General features: G+C 41.5%; 2 protein-coding genes across 6 annotated transcripts in view; one reads left to right on the plus strand and one right to left on the minus strand.

Moving 5' to 3' along the window:
* Window positions 1-4,466, minus strand: part of apbb2b (amyloid beta (A4) precursor protein-binding, family B, member 2b) — a 42,841-nt gene extending 38,375 nt beyond the window's left edge. For 2 of the 4 annotated variants that reach the window (XM_014013221.1, XM_014013219.1), the window contains exon 1: window positions 4,277-4,466. The gene's annotated coding sequence lies outside the window, so the exon portion shown is untranslated. The remainder of the gene's footprint in view (window positions 1-4,276) is intronic. The other 2 variants (XM_014013223.1, XM_014013220.1) reach the window with 1 other exon arrangement.
* A 1,000-nt stretch (window positions 4,467-5,466) lies between these two features.
* Window positions 5,467-15,414, plus strand: haspin (histone H3 associated protein kinase). 2 transcript variants are annotated; one of them, XM_014013226.1, is made up of 16 exons: window positions 5,467-5,556; window positions 5,787-5,964; window positions 6,351-6,494; window positions 6,704-6,835; window positions 6,939-8,820; window positions 9,879-10,014; window positions 10,132-10,277; window positions 10,408-10,596; window positions 13,212-13,297; window positions 13,439-13,501; window positions 13,586-13,677; window positions 14,055-14,134; window positions 14,248-14,336; window positions 14,439-14,581; window positions 14,687-14,789; window positions 14,899-15,414. In XM_014013226.1, the coding sequence occupies exons 2-16, from the start codon at window positions 5,795-5,797 to the stop codon at window positions 15,098-15,100; spliced, it is 3,657 nt and encodes a 1,218-aa protein (XP_013868680.1). In that variant the 5' UTR covers window positions 5,467-5,556; window positions 5,787-5,794; the 3' UTR covers window positions 15,101-15,414. The 2 variants fall into 2 exon arrangements, with proteins under 2 accessions (XP_013868680.1, XP_013868681.1); XM_014013227.1 differs by lacking the exons at window positions 5,467-5,556; window positions 14,055-14,134; window positions 14,248-14,336; ... (1 more) ...; window positions 14,687-14,789; window positions 14,899-15,414 and adding an exon at window positions 13,846-14,048 and having other exon boundaries at window positions 5,656-5,964.
* Window positions 15,415-15,642: the final 228 nt, after the last annotated feature.

The following is a 15,642-nucleotide window of genomic DNA, read 5'->3' on the forward strand; positions in this document are numbered from 1 at the left end:
ACACACACATACATATAATGGTGTGTGTATTTTGTGTACATGGGATGCAGGTGTGTCTCTTATTTTTGCCCATTACAGAGGCAACAGAAGCTATGCAGAGGAGGAGCTGCTTTGAAACTGAGGCACATTCTTAAAAGCAGAGCCAAACAAACAGGCACATGGGAACAGTCTGCAACGCTTGGGCCAAAACTCAGCCCATAAAATGTCCAAGTCACTTTTTCCACACTCAGCAACTCCTGATGTCTTACAGAAATGCTAAGAGGGGGGGGGGGGGGTTAAGTGACAAGGGAAAAGAAGGATGAAGTCAGAAAACGGGGGCAGGAAATAGGAAGAAGGGCAGAAAATAAACCACCTTAATAGACCAGGAGCCTTAACCCATTAGCGAAGACACCATGTTGCTCCACACAAACACAAGCTCACCCACTGCAGACCAAGACCAGGTCTGCATGAAGAGCAAGAGAGGAGACCGACGGAAAGGGAGGTGAGACAAAAAGGCAGGACATGGATGACAGTGCGGCATTTCCACTACGGTGGTGCAGCCGGTGACACATTCAATTTTGTGGCTTTGCACAAATTAACTCGCCAAACCAAAGCCACAGCATTAACCTTAGAAAATGAAATGAAATCACCACAATCACAGGCCAAAACAGCAATTATGAGCTCACAAAGCAGTACGACGAAATGTTTTTTTTTTTTTTTTTACATTTATTGCATTATTTTATTTGGGTTTTGTTCACAACAGTTTTGAACAGCTGAATTTTATGAACACAGTACACTTAAAAACTTTACACACAAGGAGGGTGTGCATCAGTGCAAATGAGATGCAAAACGAACCCCTCCAAGCCTGCGTAACCAGGAAAAACAAGCAGGGAGGGCAAGAGGAGAAACCTCAGTGGTGCACTCCAGAAAAAAAAAACAGCTCCTTTGGTAATTCTTGTTTTTGTAAACAACTTCAGTGGCTACACTTATCGAAACACACATTATACTAACAAGAAATGATTTTACAAGTTTATACCCGACTACAAAACAAACTAACCCACTTCATCTCAAAGTTAAATCAATGATTTTCCTGAACTGCTTTCTTTAGAAAACAATTATTTGCCCACAACACACATACGCTCTCTCTGGTCCCCCTCCCTGTCTTAGAGAAAAACAGGAAAGTTTTCCACATTGTTTAAATCACAACACATGAACAAGCAGCTAGGAGGCTCCATGTTTGTTTTAAACAAACAACAGACGTATTATCTGAACGAGCTGGCAGAAAGAAGCKGAGGAAGTGTGGAAATGATTACCTAGCCACATCTAGCCAGCACCAAGCAAGCACCACTGCAAGCCTTCGCACCGCCCTCTGCGTGGACTGTCGCTGCAGACTATTACATGCAAGTCAAGAGAATACACTCTTTTATCAATGTCCYTTTCACAATGAGTCTTTTTCTGATTGAAACTGTAGCCCAACACAGAGAACGTTGGTTCTCTATATAAAATGGTCCTATTATAAAACTATTCCATTTAGTAGGCTGTCAAAAGGCGATGCAGACGTTTGAATTACTTGGACTTATCTAAAAAAAATCTTTAAACTGAGGTACAGAACTGAAAGGTTCTCAACACGCAGTGGGTGTTTCTTTACATTTGGCACAGACCACTTTAATGTTTACACCAGTTTCCCTGCTGGTCGACAAGCTTGAAACGGTGATGATTTCTCATCCTGTTCCTGTTCAACAGTACAGCCATATGACTTGGCTCGGTTGCAGACATGACAGACTCACAAAGCAYCTAGGGATGTCCTGATCAGATACTCAGTATCGTATCGGTGGCAGATATGAACATTTTTTGAAAATCGGGTAGAATCGGATTTATTCATGCGATCGGGCCGATCCAGTTTTCACGACAGTTTTCAGCATCGTCGTGCTTTACAGCTGCCGTTAAGAAGTCAAGACGCACACAAGTATGCAACCATGTCRACAGTGTGGGAACACTTTTCAATGGAAAACAATGATGCTGAAACTGCATCTTGCAAAATCTGCAAACTGGATGTTTCTCGTGGTGGGAACAGCAGGGCTCYCTTTAATYCTACCAACCTTGTCACTTGGAAAGAAARAAAGCTATCGGATCYGTATCAGATRGYTYTCGGAAAGACTAATCATTAAAAAAATCGGATTGTATCGAGAGCCAAAAAATCTGGATCAGGACATCCCTAAAAGCAACAACACTCATTAACTCAGCTTTTAGATGTGATCAGCAGAAATTCAGAATGGGCTACAGATTCATTCTTACTTTGATACTTTTTTTTTTTTCAGTTTTGATCCCTAAAAAAACAAAACACTGATGGGTTCAAAAATAAGTTGTCTGTAACAGGTCTCTTCGTTCTCACCTTGACAGTCAGCCTACTATTAATGATTTGTTCAACTTAAGTGTTATAACTGATACCTTCTGTAGTTTGAAGATAGTTTAATACCCAACCCTGTCCTCCAAACCCTTAATTTTAAACGTCAAACACCTAGACCTGACATCCAACTCTAAGCGTAACCTCTGACCACTGGCTCTAACCCTAACCTTAACTGAACCCTAGGCAAGGACACAGAAATGCATGGGTGCACAATGATAAGCACATGAGTACAGACAGAAGCCACTGACATCAAGAKACAAAGGCTCCTCGTGATGCACCAAGCATTTCACCACAACTACCCAGAGACTGTACAGAGAAATGAGGAAGAAGAATAGTGGACAACAGTCATTATAAGGACATCAAAAAGAAGGTCCTCATTAATGAACTGCTAATGTAGAAAAGGAAACACAGGAGACATCATGGACAGACAAGCCCTTGCTACAGTGTGTACCATCAGAATGAAGAGGTATCTGATATCAACAAATCCTACTTTCTAGAGAGGGATGGACAGAAGTACAGAACAGAGACACTAATCAGTGCAGCACAAGAGCAARAGATGATGGGATCTACCGTACCAGTCCAACACAAAGGTGCACACAGATCTCAGCAACCAAGTGGCTAGAATAGTATGCAAGAACATCTGTGCAAAGTGGATGACCCCGTGAATGAGATAACAGAGCTAAGATACTGTGGCAAACAAACCGGACATGTGGTGGTCGACATGCTACAGAAGAAGAAGCTAGAGGTGACACATACAGCAATCCTATGACTGTATCTGGAAGAAGATCGAGAAGCTAAAGAAAGAAGGTCTGAAAGAGGAAAGGGTGACAAGTCGAGGCCTCGGTAGTCCCATGTGTTCATCAGAGCTCGTGGTGCTGTGACCCTCAGATCCCAGGACAAATGTCAAAGACCTCCGTCCAGAAGACCACAGTCCTAAGACTCTGAGCAGAACCCTCAAACTTCCAGACCTCTGCTTGAGGACCAAGATGGACTTGGCCAAGTGAGAAAATAGGGCGAGWTGGGTGCTATGTGTTTACTCTTGAAACAAAAACAGCCAAGCYCCTGCAAGTTCAAGCTTTTCTACTRCTGATACTACTTTACACTGTTATAGCACAACCTAAATTTTTAAATATTTAGCTTTTTTTTCTATACAGCAACTTTAGGCATGCTACAAATAAAACAGCACATTACAAAATAAACACTGTACTTGCATGTGCAATTCTTTAGAATAGTAAAATAACAAGTTTAAGCTCATTATTGAAGATAAATATGATACATAGTACACAGTCTGGTGTTTTAAGAAGGGGCAAAGGACATAAGCTGWTGTTGTAGCGTGGTGTTTGGTGTTCTATTAATAAACTGTGGATCCTGGTGAGCAGTTTTTTCCACAGCAAACAGGCCCTCGGCATAAAGACAGAACATGTTATAGTGAAATGATTTAGGTTAAGGCGTTTCGCCCCTAAGACACACCGAGGGGTCGAGTCAACATTAAAGCACCGCGTTCACTCAGCTGCGGACTTTCATTATCCGGCAAGAGCTTTCGGTTCAGACACAACAAAAACAAGACCCTATAAGCCCCATAAGACGCACACAGGGTCCTGTAAATGTCCCCATCTGCGGCTGCAGCCTCCCCAGTCCTTTCCCCGTCTCCCCGGCGCGTCCCACCCCTCTCGACCAGAACCACCAGCCGTCCTCCCCCCGGATTTAGTTTCCAACACAGCGGGCCCCTCACATTCCACAGCTAATGTGTCGTAATATCAAGTAAAGTTGCTCACATCTTTTTTTTTCTATTATCTTTATTATTCTCGTGTTTTTTTTTTCCGTGGAGCGCGCAGAGGCAGGAACTTTCCCCGCATTATTCACGCAAACGAAGAAGAATACATCTCTCACCTCCTCTCTTTCTGCTGAGGGTTCACGTCCTCCTCCTCCGTCGGTGGGCTCTCTCTGATGGTCCTTTTTTTATTATTTCTCCTCCGTTTCTCCCTCTTGGCTTGTTTCTGTTTCTCCTCCCTCCTCTCAAATGCCTCTGGTCTCCGGCAGGGGGGGCGGGTGGAACCGGGAGACGCTGCTCCGGAAACAAACGCTCCTCTTTTTTTCCCCCACTCTATAAAATCACTGCATTCGTCTGTTTTTTTTTTTCTACTACCGCTTTGATTTTAGTTGTACACTGATATCAACCCATTTTTAATTACCAAATGTCGCTTTGCTTTATTGCAGGTCATGGCCCTGTGCAAAAGTTTTAAACCACACATTTCTTTGCTTATAATATTCAATTTCTTAGTGGTTCACTGTACCCAAGGATGAAGTGGTGAGGTGAAGGTCTAAATAAAAACATGTGTGCTTTATCTGAGAGCATAACAAAAAGTCCTGTACATCTGTGCTYTGTGAAAATGGCTCCATAATAAATATAGTTCTTGAAGCAGGAAAGATGCATCTGTATGCTGAAAACATATAAATCTCAGCTGGTCGCTGTCTCAGAGGACCTTTATTATTTTTAGATTTGTATTAATGACTGCTGAGAATTCTCATGTGAGACAAGTCTTTATTTCTACCCTGGATGTGTCTGTCTGGACAGATGCTCCAGCTCCCCCTTTTTCAAGGTTTCAGAGCAGAGATGCGTCACTATACTACAGAGACGCAAGAAGGTTCATTTATAGCCCGACTGATTTTTTTTAAATATAAAACTTATTGATGGTAGTTGTTTATTTAGTGTATGTACAGTTTTATATGAATTTATCTTTTTATGAATTAGTTTAAATTGTTCATCCTAAATAAGTGATTAAATATAAAAATAGAAATTAGCAGTTTCATTGTTGAATCTGCTGAAGAAAGAAAGGCAGTAAAATCTGATAAAATACTGACCCCTGGTGGTCATTCTATCTATCTATCTATCTATCTATCTATCTATCTATCTATCTATCTATCTATCTATCTATCTATCTATCTATCTATCTATCTANATCTATCTATCTATCTATCTATCTATCTATCTATCTATCTATCTAATCTCAACCTGATGTATTTTATGTGCAGTTCCTCTCCAGGCCGACAGGCGGCGCTGTTCTGACAGGGACACAACCTATCGACCAATCATCCGGATGCGTCATTTTGAACTGGAAGCGCGAGAGGTTTAGGTTTTCATAAGAAAAAAAAAAGTTGTTTCAATCTGCGTAAGTACAAATGGCGATGTTATTTTTTTTAATGCATATAATCTGCCATTTTTAGATGTTTCGCGAAGGAGGCTCGCAAAGTTCGTGAGTCAGTGCGGATAAATTGTTGAGATTTTTACTCTTGTTTTTGTTTGGCAACGCTAGCTAGATTGCTTTACCTGAATTTAGTAAGTGAAGTTTATTATTATTTTTTTTTTAGACCGGTGTGGTTCGTTATCTGTCGCCCACAGGTGAAATTATGAGCACGAAGCATTCAAAGCCGGTACTTCTGAAGACCTACGGTAAACAGAGGCGGAAGATACCCGCCTGGATTTTACCGGAGGACCGTAGAACGGCCTTCGACAGCACCCCATCATGTGACGAGGATGTGTCCGTGTTCCAACCCGCAAAACCCTCCAAGAAGACCCGGTGTGTTCACATTACATCAATATGTGCAGCCTACTTCACAACATAGTTTAACCTGTTCAGCTTGTTTAGCAATAACAAGGTCATTATGGTTAGAAAGAACTGCAATAATTAAAATGTATTTATTTATTTATTGTAGTTCATATCTTAGACTAAAATACTGAAACTCTGTGTTTATTATGGTTTTATTTAGTCATAAAGTCCCAGCCAGCAATACACAAATTATTAAGACTAAAAATAGTCAATATAAAGAAAAAAGTAAATATTTTGCTGAGCGCTCTGTTTTTTTTTAGAACATCGTTTGTTTGTAATTTCACAGGGGGAAAAACATTTGCAAGTGTATGGGTATTTTTTTAACAGAACATTTTCCCTGGTTTGTTGTTTCACAGAGAGGAGCACACAGAGGCAGGCAGAGGCAGAAAAGTGCGTTCTGCCAAGAGAAAAGCCAAACTACGTCTGGCTGAGAAGAGTGACAGTGAAGAGAACATTTCCCCTCTCAAGCCTCAGCCTTTTGTTCAGAATCAGAACACCAGGTCTGGAGATTAATCTGCAGCTAAAATAAATTAATCGTTTAAAAAAAAACAATAGGTGCATTTCATTATAATAAAACTTTCTTTTTTGTTGTTAACAATTTGGAATAAGATTTATTCTTTGAGACTTTTGCTGGCATGGAGAGTTTTTTTTAAATTGTGCAGTTTCAGCATTGATTTCTGCTTTTCTGAAATTTTTTGTGTGTTCACAGGAAAAGCCGTCTTGCGTCTGCACCTGTTCTCAGGAGTCAGAGAGGTCAGGTCCTCTCTGTCAGCAGTGAAAGTGAAAAGGAATCATCTGCGCCTAAAGGCCGGAAACCTTCTGCGAAAATGAACAACTCCAAGTAGGTTTTTGTCAGGTTGTTGGTGTCATTATAAAAATGGCCGAGAGTATCTGTGACTCTGCTGTGAAGATTGCATTTTTTTTTATTTACTTCTCTTTGTCAGTGGTCGCTATGCATCTGCTGGTCGTTTCGTAACCCGTCGAAGATGTGCAGCTTCCACCAAACCCCCTAAAGCAAGATTAATTACGCTTGACTCTTCAGATGACTTTACCTCTGGAATGTTTGGTCCCAGCGGGATTCACCGACCATCCAGGAGGAGGAGGCACCGGCCAGCGGTTAAGCTATCAAGTACAGATAGCTCAGTGAACACTGTGAGAGCTTCCAGCTTTACAAACATTCCCTTTCGAGAAATATCCCTCAATGAGTCGGGCGACCACGTCTTGGGACCCTGCTCCAGGCAGCCCATCTTCTGCTCCACGCCCTCAGCAGCCTCTTTTGCCAAACAGGGACGCTCTAAAACGTTTGCTCCTCGACGTCAGGCCAACTCTCCATCTGTGTCGGACAGCTGTATCTGTATCTCAAACACTTTTCAAGAAGACCTGATTTCACCCCGGCAGCCCTTCTCACCGCCACAGTCTACATCGCCATCTGTATGTTTAGATGAGAGGCTGCAGCTCATAAAAGTGCAACCTCCTAATTTAAATACTGAGTCTAAAGGAGGTAGCTGCAGTGGAGGAGACAAAAACCCGAGTGGAGACTCGAAGGCCAACTGTGATGTTGGATTACTCAGTGGAGATGTTTTCTCTGCAGACAGTGAAATGACTGACAGCAATCACTTTGTGTCTGCAGCAGGAGGGCTAGAGTGGCTAACTGAGGCTCTGAAGAGAAAATGTCTGAGCCAGCGCTGCAAAGTTCAGCTGGAGAGATTATCCTTCCTCCCTGTGACTCAGCTTTGTAGTCAGACAACCTACTCATCCTGTTTGGAGCAGTCTAGCTCAGCCAAAAGCCAGCGAATTGAAGAACTGCTTCAGTTTGTGGACGGCAGTCAAAATGTTGCTTTTCCTCAGTCATTAGCAGAAACATGTTRTTCTGTGACAAATAATGAAAACGGTGATTACTTAAAATCAGCAAGTACTTATGACCAGTCGGCTTCAGTGAATGGTTCACCATCAGATGACTGTAAGAAGTCAGCTGAATGCTCAAACATTAAAACAGGCATGGAGCAGTCAAAAACAGTGAAAAGAGACCACAGTGATGAGATTAGCATGGACACAAAGTTAGCATCTAGTACTACAGTCCAAACACAGTTTACTGACGAGGATGCTAAAGCTTCAAACAATAAACATGTTTCTAAGAAATGCTCTGTTGTGTTGCAGAAGAAGCAACCACAAAATCTGCATCTTAAAGGTTTTGCTCAGCAAAAAGAGGCTGGTGATTCTTTTGAGAAACCTTTAAATCAAGATACCAAGCAGCCTGAAAGGGAGGGATGTGTAGTGTCTCTCAGAAAGTCAAAGAAAACATCAGCAGCAAAGAAAAAGTGTGCTGATTCAGAAAAGCCTTCAGTGCTGACTTCACAGCTGGAGGAGGAACGTCCACCCCTAAAACAGTTAAAAAAAACTCTGCAGCCTAAAGATGTTCCCCATAAATCATCAACAGATGAGTTTAAATCAGCCAGCGATGAGCAAACYAAGACTGTCCAAGAGTCTGAGTGTGATGACAAAGACAACACTGCCTCCTTAGAAATTACTACAAAGTATAAACGCTCTACCCGCTTAAAAACGGCCTCCAGCCAAAATGTTGAGAAATCCCACGAGCATGTCTCCAAAAAGGACAGATCGTTTTTGGTTCCTAAAGAGAAGAGGAGGAGGAGTATCTCCAAACACCAAACTGGGACTGCGAGAAAGGCGTGCGTGAGRGGAATGAGCGTGAATCGGTGGAAGAACAAAGGCGGGACGCTGAGGGGCAGGGCGGCAAAAACGGGCAGCGCCGAGGCGGGAGAATGCAGCATCAGTGAGCTGACCTCAACATGGCACGTTCAGCCAACGGTAAGAACAGAGTCCACAAAAAACTTCTGCAAATCCTCAAACAAACGACACTGAATAAATTTTAAAAAATTGCTTAGGTCACTCAACAACCATTTTTAGCTGCTGCAGCCATTTCATGCAGATGYTGAAAGAAGTGTCTCTGAGAGATTAGTCAGGTCTGAACCATTAGATTCATGTTACACTTACAGGCCATCTCATTGGCTGTTTGCTCCCAAAACAAAATATAGCAATTTTAATTTTCAGTAACATGTTTAAATTTAAATACAGACATTTCTTTTCTTTTCTAAAGCTTTCCAAGTAATAAACCCTTTCTCATATTTGCTTATGAAAAATTTGTTTAACAGGAAAAGATTATTAAAAATCAAGCCTGACTCGGCATAATTGCTGTTTTACAGCAGGTTCCTGTTCTGCAGCACATAAACACTCAGAATTACAGCATCACAATCACATCATTATACACCATAGACACAAAGACAAACAAGCATACCAAATTTCAAAAAGGCAGCATTTGCAAAATAGGACGTCTAAATATGAGCTCAACAAAAAGTGTCCAGCAGACGGCAGACAAGATTCTTCTTAAAGGGCTGTAGTTTTGAAAAGGACTTTATGTTTTGAGGAATGTCATTCCATGAAAAACAGTAACATAGGCCGAAATTACTACCCGATCAGGTGAGGTTCTGAAGCCAGTCAGTAGCTTGCTGTTCTTTTCTTCGCTGAATGGCGCACGCTTCAAGGCTTGAATAACATGGTTCCCACCATGTCGGACACGAGCATGCTCACCAAAACCAGTAGCTCCAGTTTGATCCTCAACCGAAAAACGGGGCATGGCTGATATTGATCCAAACAGGCAACAGGGAAGATGGTACGCATCACTTGTTAGATTAGTCGCTCCGTCCCGGCTCCCACCGCCATGCGTCCATGCTGGCAAGTCCACCCCAGGCGCTCCGTCCAAACACGAGGGACAATCCGAGGGCCGAGGGACTCCATCCACATCCGCCACTCCATGATAATGAATTCTGTCCCAATAACTTCATCTGTGTTTTACGTTCTGTTTGTAGGAGTTGGGAACTACAGCAAATTTCTCCACCCCAATAAAAGCAAATCAGCTCAGCGGTTTGTCTCTGTTCGCTGACTTTTCGCCCAGCACACACACCTGGAGCCGACTCAAAGCTTCCCTCTCTGTTCATCGTAAAGGTAAGGACGTTGCTCAGGCCGTCTGCGTTTATGACCAGTAAGATTTTATTCTCATAGTTCAAGAACTTCAAGTATAACTGTCCACATGATTATCGMTTTCTTTTCCCCTGTGATTAGTACAACTCACTCCGTCGACTTCGTCAAAGTATTGCTCTACAACAAAGTGRGAGTTAGCGGACATCAGCCGGGATCTCTTTGCCACCCCATTGCGTGCGATGCTCCCTAGATGCCTCCGGTCACAGCTGCTGCAGCAYCAATCTTTGGTACAAAACACTTGAAGCTTGTAGAGCAGCTTACTGCCACAMAGTGTTTTCTCAGTGAGTCTGATGGCAATCTGCAACCTCTTTATGTGTGTGTAACCTATTTCCCTCCAAAAAATATATTCTGTTGTAGCCTTTATGTGACGATGCCGATCTGTCGGATGCAGAGAAGGTGTATGCCGAGTGCGGCCAGCAGCACCCTCTGCCCTGGGAAGAGTGTGTTCAACCTCACCGTATGAAACGGTGTGTGAAGATTGGGGAAGGGACGTTTGGTGAGGTCTTCTCAACCACCAGTTCTTCAGGAGACACTGTGGCACTCAAAGTATGTGAATTAACTGTATTCTATCAGCCAAGTTTTACTATAAGTATACAGATTTTACTGTAGGAAACRCACTTCTATGACCAGCTTCAGAGACTTAACTCTTTTCAGATATGTTCAGTATTTATGGTCATATTCACACGATAGTCTAGTACGGTGCTTTTCAAACTTTTTAGCTTCCAGCCCACAAAATAACAGTTGCAGGCACTCGTGACCCCAGATATTACGTTTGCTTATGGAAACTTTGCTAATAATTCTGTTAAACATGGGAATAATAACAACAAAACTAATAACTACAACACTGATTTTATGATTATTATTTAAAAAAATACAATAATCATGATGAAAACATCCCATTAGCATTTTATTTCTTCATTTACAGTAGATTGTTGTCTAGAAACCATCTGGGGACCCTCACTTGATGTTTTGTGACCCACAAAAGGGTTCCAACCCCAACTTTGGGAACCACACTGGTCCAGTAGACTCYGTTCAATTGGGAACCAAAATTGCAGGAGTTGTTTACATTTTCAGTTGGTGCGGTTCGCATTCTGTACTTTGTCAAACAAACTAAAACCTGTGAACAACCTGTTCTGTGCGTCCAACMTCACAGCAGTGAATGTCCACTTCATACAGGCATCGAGTGAGGTATTTACAAGATATGAGTAACTTTATTACTACTCAGAATGACCTGTGTAGTCRGCTTCCTGCTTTTGGAGCYGTCTSCGGTCCGCTTTGCGTTCACACATGCAATCGAACCGCACCAGAGTTTGCTTCAACCGAACTGAGACTTAGGTTTTCAGGTGGACCAGAGTTCGTTTTTTCGGTCCACATCAGGGTTTAATTACGCATTCACCCTTCTGCAAACAAACTAGAGTTCGATTAACTCTAGTTAATCAGACTAAACTGGGCTGGTCTGAATACACCCAGTGTATTTTTTTTAGTCAAAGGGACAAGTAAAGTCTTTTAAAGTGGGTTTCTGTGGAAAGATTGTGAGTGTTTAATATCTTACCTGTTGTAGARGGTTCTTRGAGCGACCTCAGCTTGGAGAAATATACTTTAATTTTAACAGGATTAATGAGCAAACAGCTAGTTTGAGCAAGACCAATAACYTYCAATAGGTTGCCTTCAGGTCCAGGCTGCCGTTGCAAAAGAGATCTGCAATCTCAAAGGGYTTTCTCTGGTTAAATAACAGTAAATTAAAAAATACCAAAAAGAATCGTTGTTGTCTTTAAACTCTGATTTAAAACAAACAAACAAACAAAAAATTAGAATGCAGTTTGTGTGCTATTTTATACATCTTTACATTCTTGTCAGTTTCTCATTACACAGTTGTTTACATATATTTATACCTGTGTTTGTAAGTGCAAATGGCCGTAGGCACTTGAACTAGCTGTTAAATCAACAATCCAATTAGAATCAGTTATGTTTCCACAGAAACACATTTTTAAAGATCTGGGGCATTTTTATAAAAGATTGCACAGAATTCATACTAAAAGTGTGCATACAACCAGAAAAGAAAAAATGTTGTATGCCCAAAAAAAATCAGATTTATAAATCCATGTGCATGCACACCTTCAAGCAATTTTTCTTCATAGATCACAGCTGCACCTCAGAGTTTTCTCACAAGGGCTGTGTCTCAATTCAGGTCTCGCCTCAGGTTCTGCCCTCTACACGCCCACACTCAACCATAAATGCTCAATGCAAAGTACCTCATGAATGTTAAGGTGTATTTAAATCAGTCAGCTTATCAATGTCAACAAAAGCCATTGGCTGGCTCAGGCATGRGCTCTGTCGTGCATCTGGAGGACGGTGCTGACTGCTCACATGGACAGATTGTAATTTACACAGGTTTTCCCTCATTTTGCAGGATTACAGATGTTTAGAGCAATCACACAGATGTTTTCAAAACCTTGTCTTCAAATTTATTTTCTCTCAGAGCCTGTAGGACGTTTAAAAAAACAATAGATAAAATTAAATAACCCAACTATTGCCCCAACCGCTAGAAATAAGTTTACCACTCTTTTTCTCCGGCTTTGTGGTGCAGCCTGCACTGTTATCTGGCTCACCACTACCGGCCCGTGCTTACGTGAGGAATACAGATTTGGAAAAAGTGAACCTGATACCTTATTTCTGTTGTGTTCTGCTGTTGAATTTTCTCTTGTCGGGGAGGGGTCTGTGGGTCAGGGTCGTCTGAGGTGAAAGGAGCTGGATGGAGATGTGTGAACTTTTATTTAAGATTTAAATTGGCTTAGAATGTCWTTTTTTCTTTGAAAGGTCCTTATTTCTCACCAGCAGAAGCATAATACTGTTAAGAAAGCTTATGATAAAGTTGATCTAAAATCCAAGTCTGATTATGAAGTGAAATTAAATATCTGACAGTGATCATTAAAGTGTGGCTATAATTCATCACCTCACCACCTGCTTCCTGTCTCCAAAATGAGCGTACGCCTGGGTCAGAGCTGGCTGAGGGACCACACATTTTCACGCTAAGTTTGAGTTTTATAACTCAGAAGCTTTGTGTGAAAAGTGGCGTATTCAAGTCTCCGTTTTGTGCGTGAACAAGCTTTATCAATGTGACCCCTGAACTTCTGCTTTAATCGACTTGCTTTTATTTTCAGATCATTCCAGTAGAGGGCAGAGAGAAGGTAAACGGAGAGGACCAGAAGACCTTTGGAGAGATCCTCCATGAAATCATTATCTCAAAGTAGGTGGAACTCAAACTAATTTCACATCACATGGTTTTATTTGCTGGAATACATTGTTTCCATTTAATGAAYCATAAACCACTTCAAAGAAGTCCAGCTGAGCCACACTGAGCAGCATATTTTGTTTTGTTTTCTACCAGGGAGCTGAGCAGTCTTAAAGAGAAGCAGCAGAACCAAACTCACGGTTTTATTGGACTCATCGAGTGAGTTGTCTCTCTTTTTTTGTTTTTGRGCTCGTTAGTGTTTCAGTATGGTTTTGTCACTTTGTATGTTTTCTTTTCTCGCAGTCTTCACTGTGTTCAAGGCAGCTACCCGGCAGATTTTCTGAAAGCTTGGGATGCGTTTGACAAACGCAAAGGCTCTGAGAATGATAGACCAGGTTGGCTTAAAGAAAATAAGAGTCCTTTGAGATGCAGTTTATCTGCGTATAACTTATACTTGACCAGGGTTGTCTAATCCTGGTCCTCTAGGGCAGCTATCCTGCATGTTTTACTTGTTGTTTTTTTTCCAACTCACCTGATTCATTGACTAAATTAAACTCCTTCAGGTTTTGCAGAAGCCTGTTCATCACCCATTCATTCAAATCAGGAGTGTTGGAGCAGAAAAACTTCTAAAACATGTAGGAGAGTGGCCCTTGGGGACCAAGACTGGACACCCAAGTACTAGACGTTCATTACAAATTTTCTAATAATCTGACTTCATCCTCAGAATGATTTAAAGCACTGTTTCGGTCTGTTTCATTGTGTCTTTGCTTAGATTTTTTTGAAAATGCTCAGCTYTTCATCATCCTGGAGTTTGAGTTTGGAGGCGCTGACTTAGAGAACAGCAACGGAAAGGTGAAGAATAAAAAGTCTCATTACTATAATAAATAAATCGAAATAAAACAATTAAATAAGTTACCTAATTTAACCGGTGCATCCTTTKATTCATGGTTGGCATTTTTGTGAAGTTGGCATCATTAGGCATAGCGAAGAGCATCCTTCATCAAGTCACTGCTGCGCTGGCTGTTGCTGAGCAGACGCTGCACTTCGAACACAGGTGATGCTGCTGATGTAGTCACGTTATAAAATGTTTGCATCAGTACAATGCGCGATCTATTGTATGGTTGAAACAGTTACAAGCCTTTTCCACTTAATTCAGGGACCTCCACTGGGGTAATGTCCTGGTTAAAACAACCAATGAGAAGACAGGAAGCTTTCTTCTCAATGGAACGGCTCACAGTGTGGAAACCAAAGGCATGCTGGTTCGCATCATCGACTATTCTCTCTCCAGGGTAGAAATCGGTCAGTATTTGTTTCCTTTCTTTCCACCTGCTACTCACTGATTACTGTTGCAAACACTGATTTAGGTAATAAAAAAATTGATTGAACGATTCAACTTGTCTTTAGATGGTCTGACTGTGTCCTGTGATATCTCAAATGACGAGGAGCTSTTCCAGGGTCAGGGAGACTACCAGTTTGAAATCTACAGACTGATGAGACAGGAGAATGGGTCAGTGGTGAAATCACTCATGCATGTGTCTAACCAAMACTTTTCTGTTTAAACCATCACTTACAACTGTTATAGGCGACTTTAACAATTTCTTTTGCTTTCTTTGAAGAAARGACTGGATCACTTACAACCCCCATACTAACGTGCTCTGGCTGCACTACCTGTGTTCCAAACTGCTCTCCATGAAGTACCGGAGCCACAAGGGAAAGGCTGCCAAGACCGTGCGCGAGGAGCTGACTTGTTTCTATAACAACGTCCTCCAGTACAGATCTGCCACAGAGGCGCTGCAGAACTGCACTTTGTTTCAGTAACAATGAACACTTATGTTAGAAGCCTCCCACAGACTGTTTTAAGTCAAGAAGAGCCTTTTATGTTGATATTTCCTTGTTTAGTGCAGACAGTGTACAGTCATGTAACAGGCCAGATCAAAATAAATAAATTGTAACTTTTAGCTTTTTACACTTTTTATACTGTGGCTATTTTATTGTGCATGATTTTTTAACTGGCTTTTATTTTTGAAATATTAAAAATTTTCTTATGATCAAAACTTGACCAAGAAAAACAAATACTGGCGGAGGGCGAGTTTAACTAAAAAATCCTAATAAAAGTGACTTGAGACCTACTATATTCTTTGAGTTTATGCTTTATTAGTTCAACACCTTTATGTTGATCGTCCTTGTTTCTGTGATCCAGCAGGACCTCATGCATCAARGGWGCATACGCACAAAAACCTCGCCTATGCTCTTTTCCACTCAAAACTCCAGGGGCCTCATGTACAAAGACTTGTGGGGTTTTCTTAAYGCCCTGTCACACTAYACAACTTGTGCCAACTTATGAACATTTTAAAGATGTC

The sequence above is a fragment of the Austrofundulus limnaeus genome, unplaced genomic scaffold, assembly GCF_001266775.1.
Source record: "Austrofundulus limnaeus strain Quisiro unplaced genomic scaffold, Austrofundulus_limnaeus-1.0 Scaffold99, whole genome shotgun sequence".
NCBI lineage: Eukaryota > Metazoa > Chordata > Actinopteri > Cyprinodontiformes > Rivulidae > Austrofundulus > Austrofundulus limnaeus.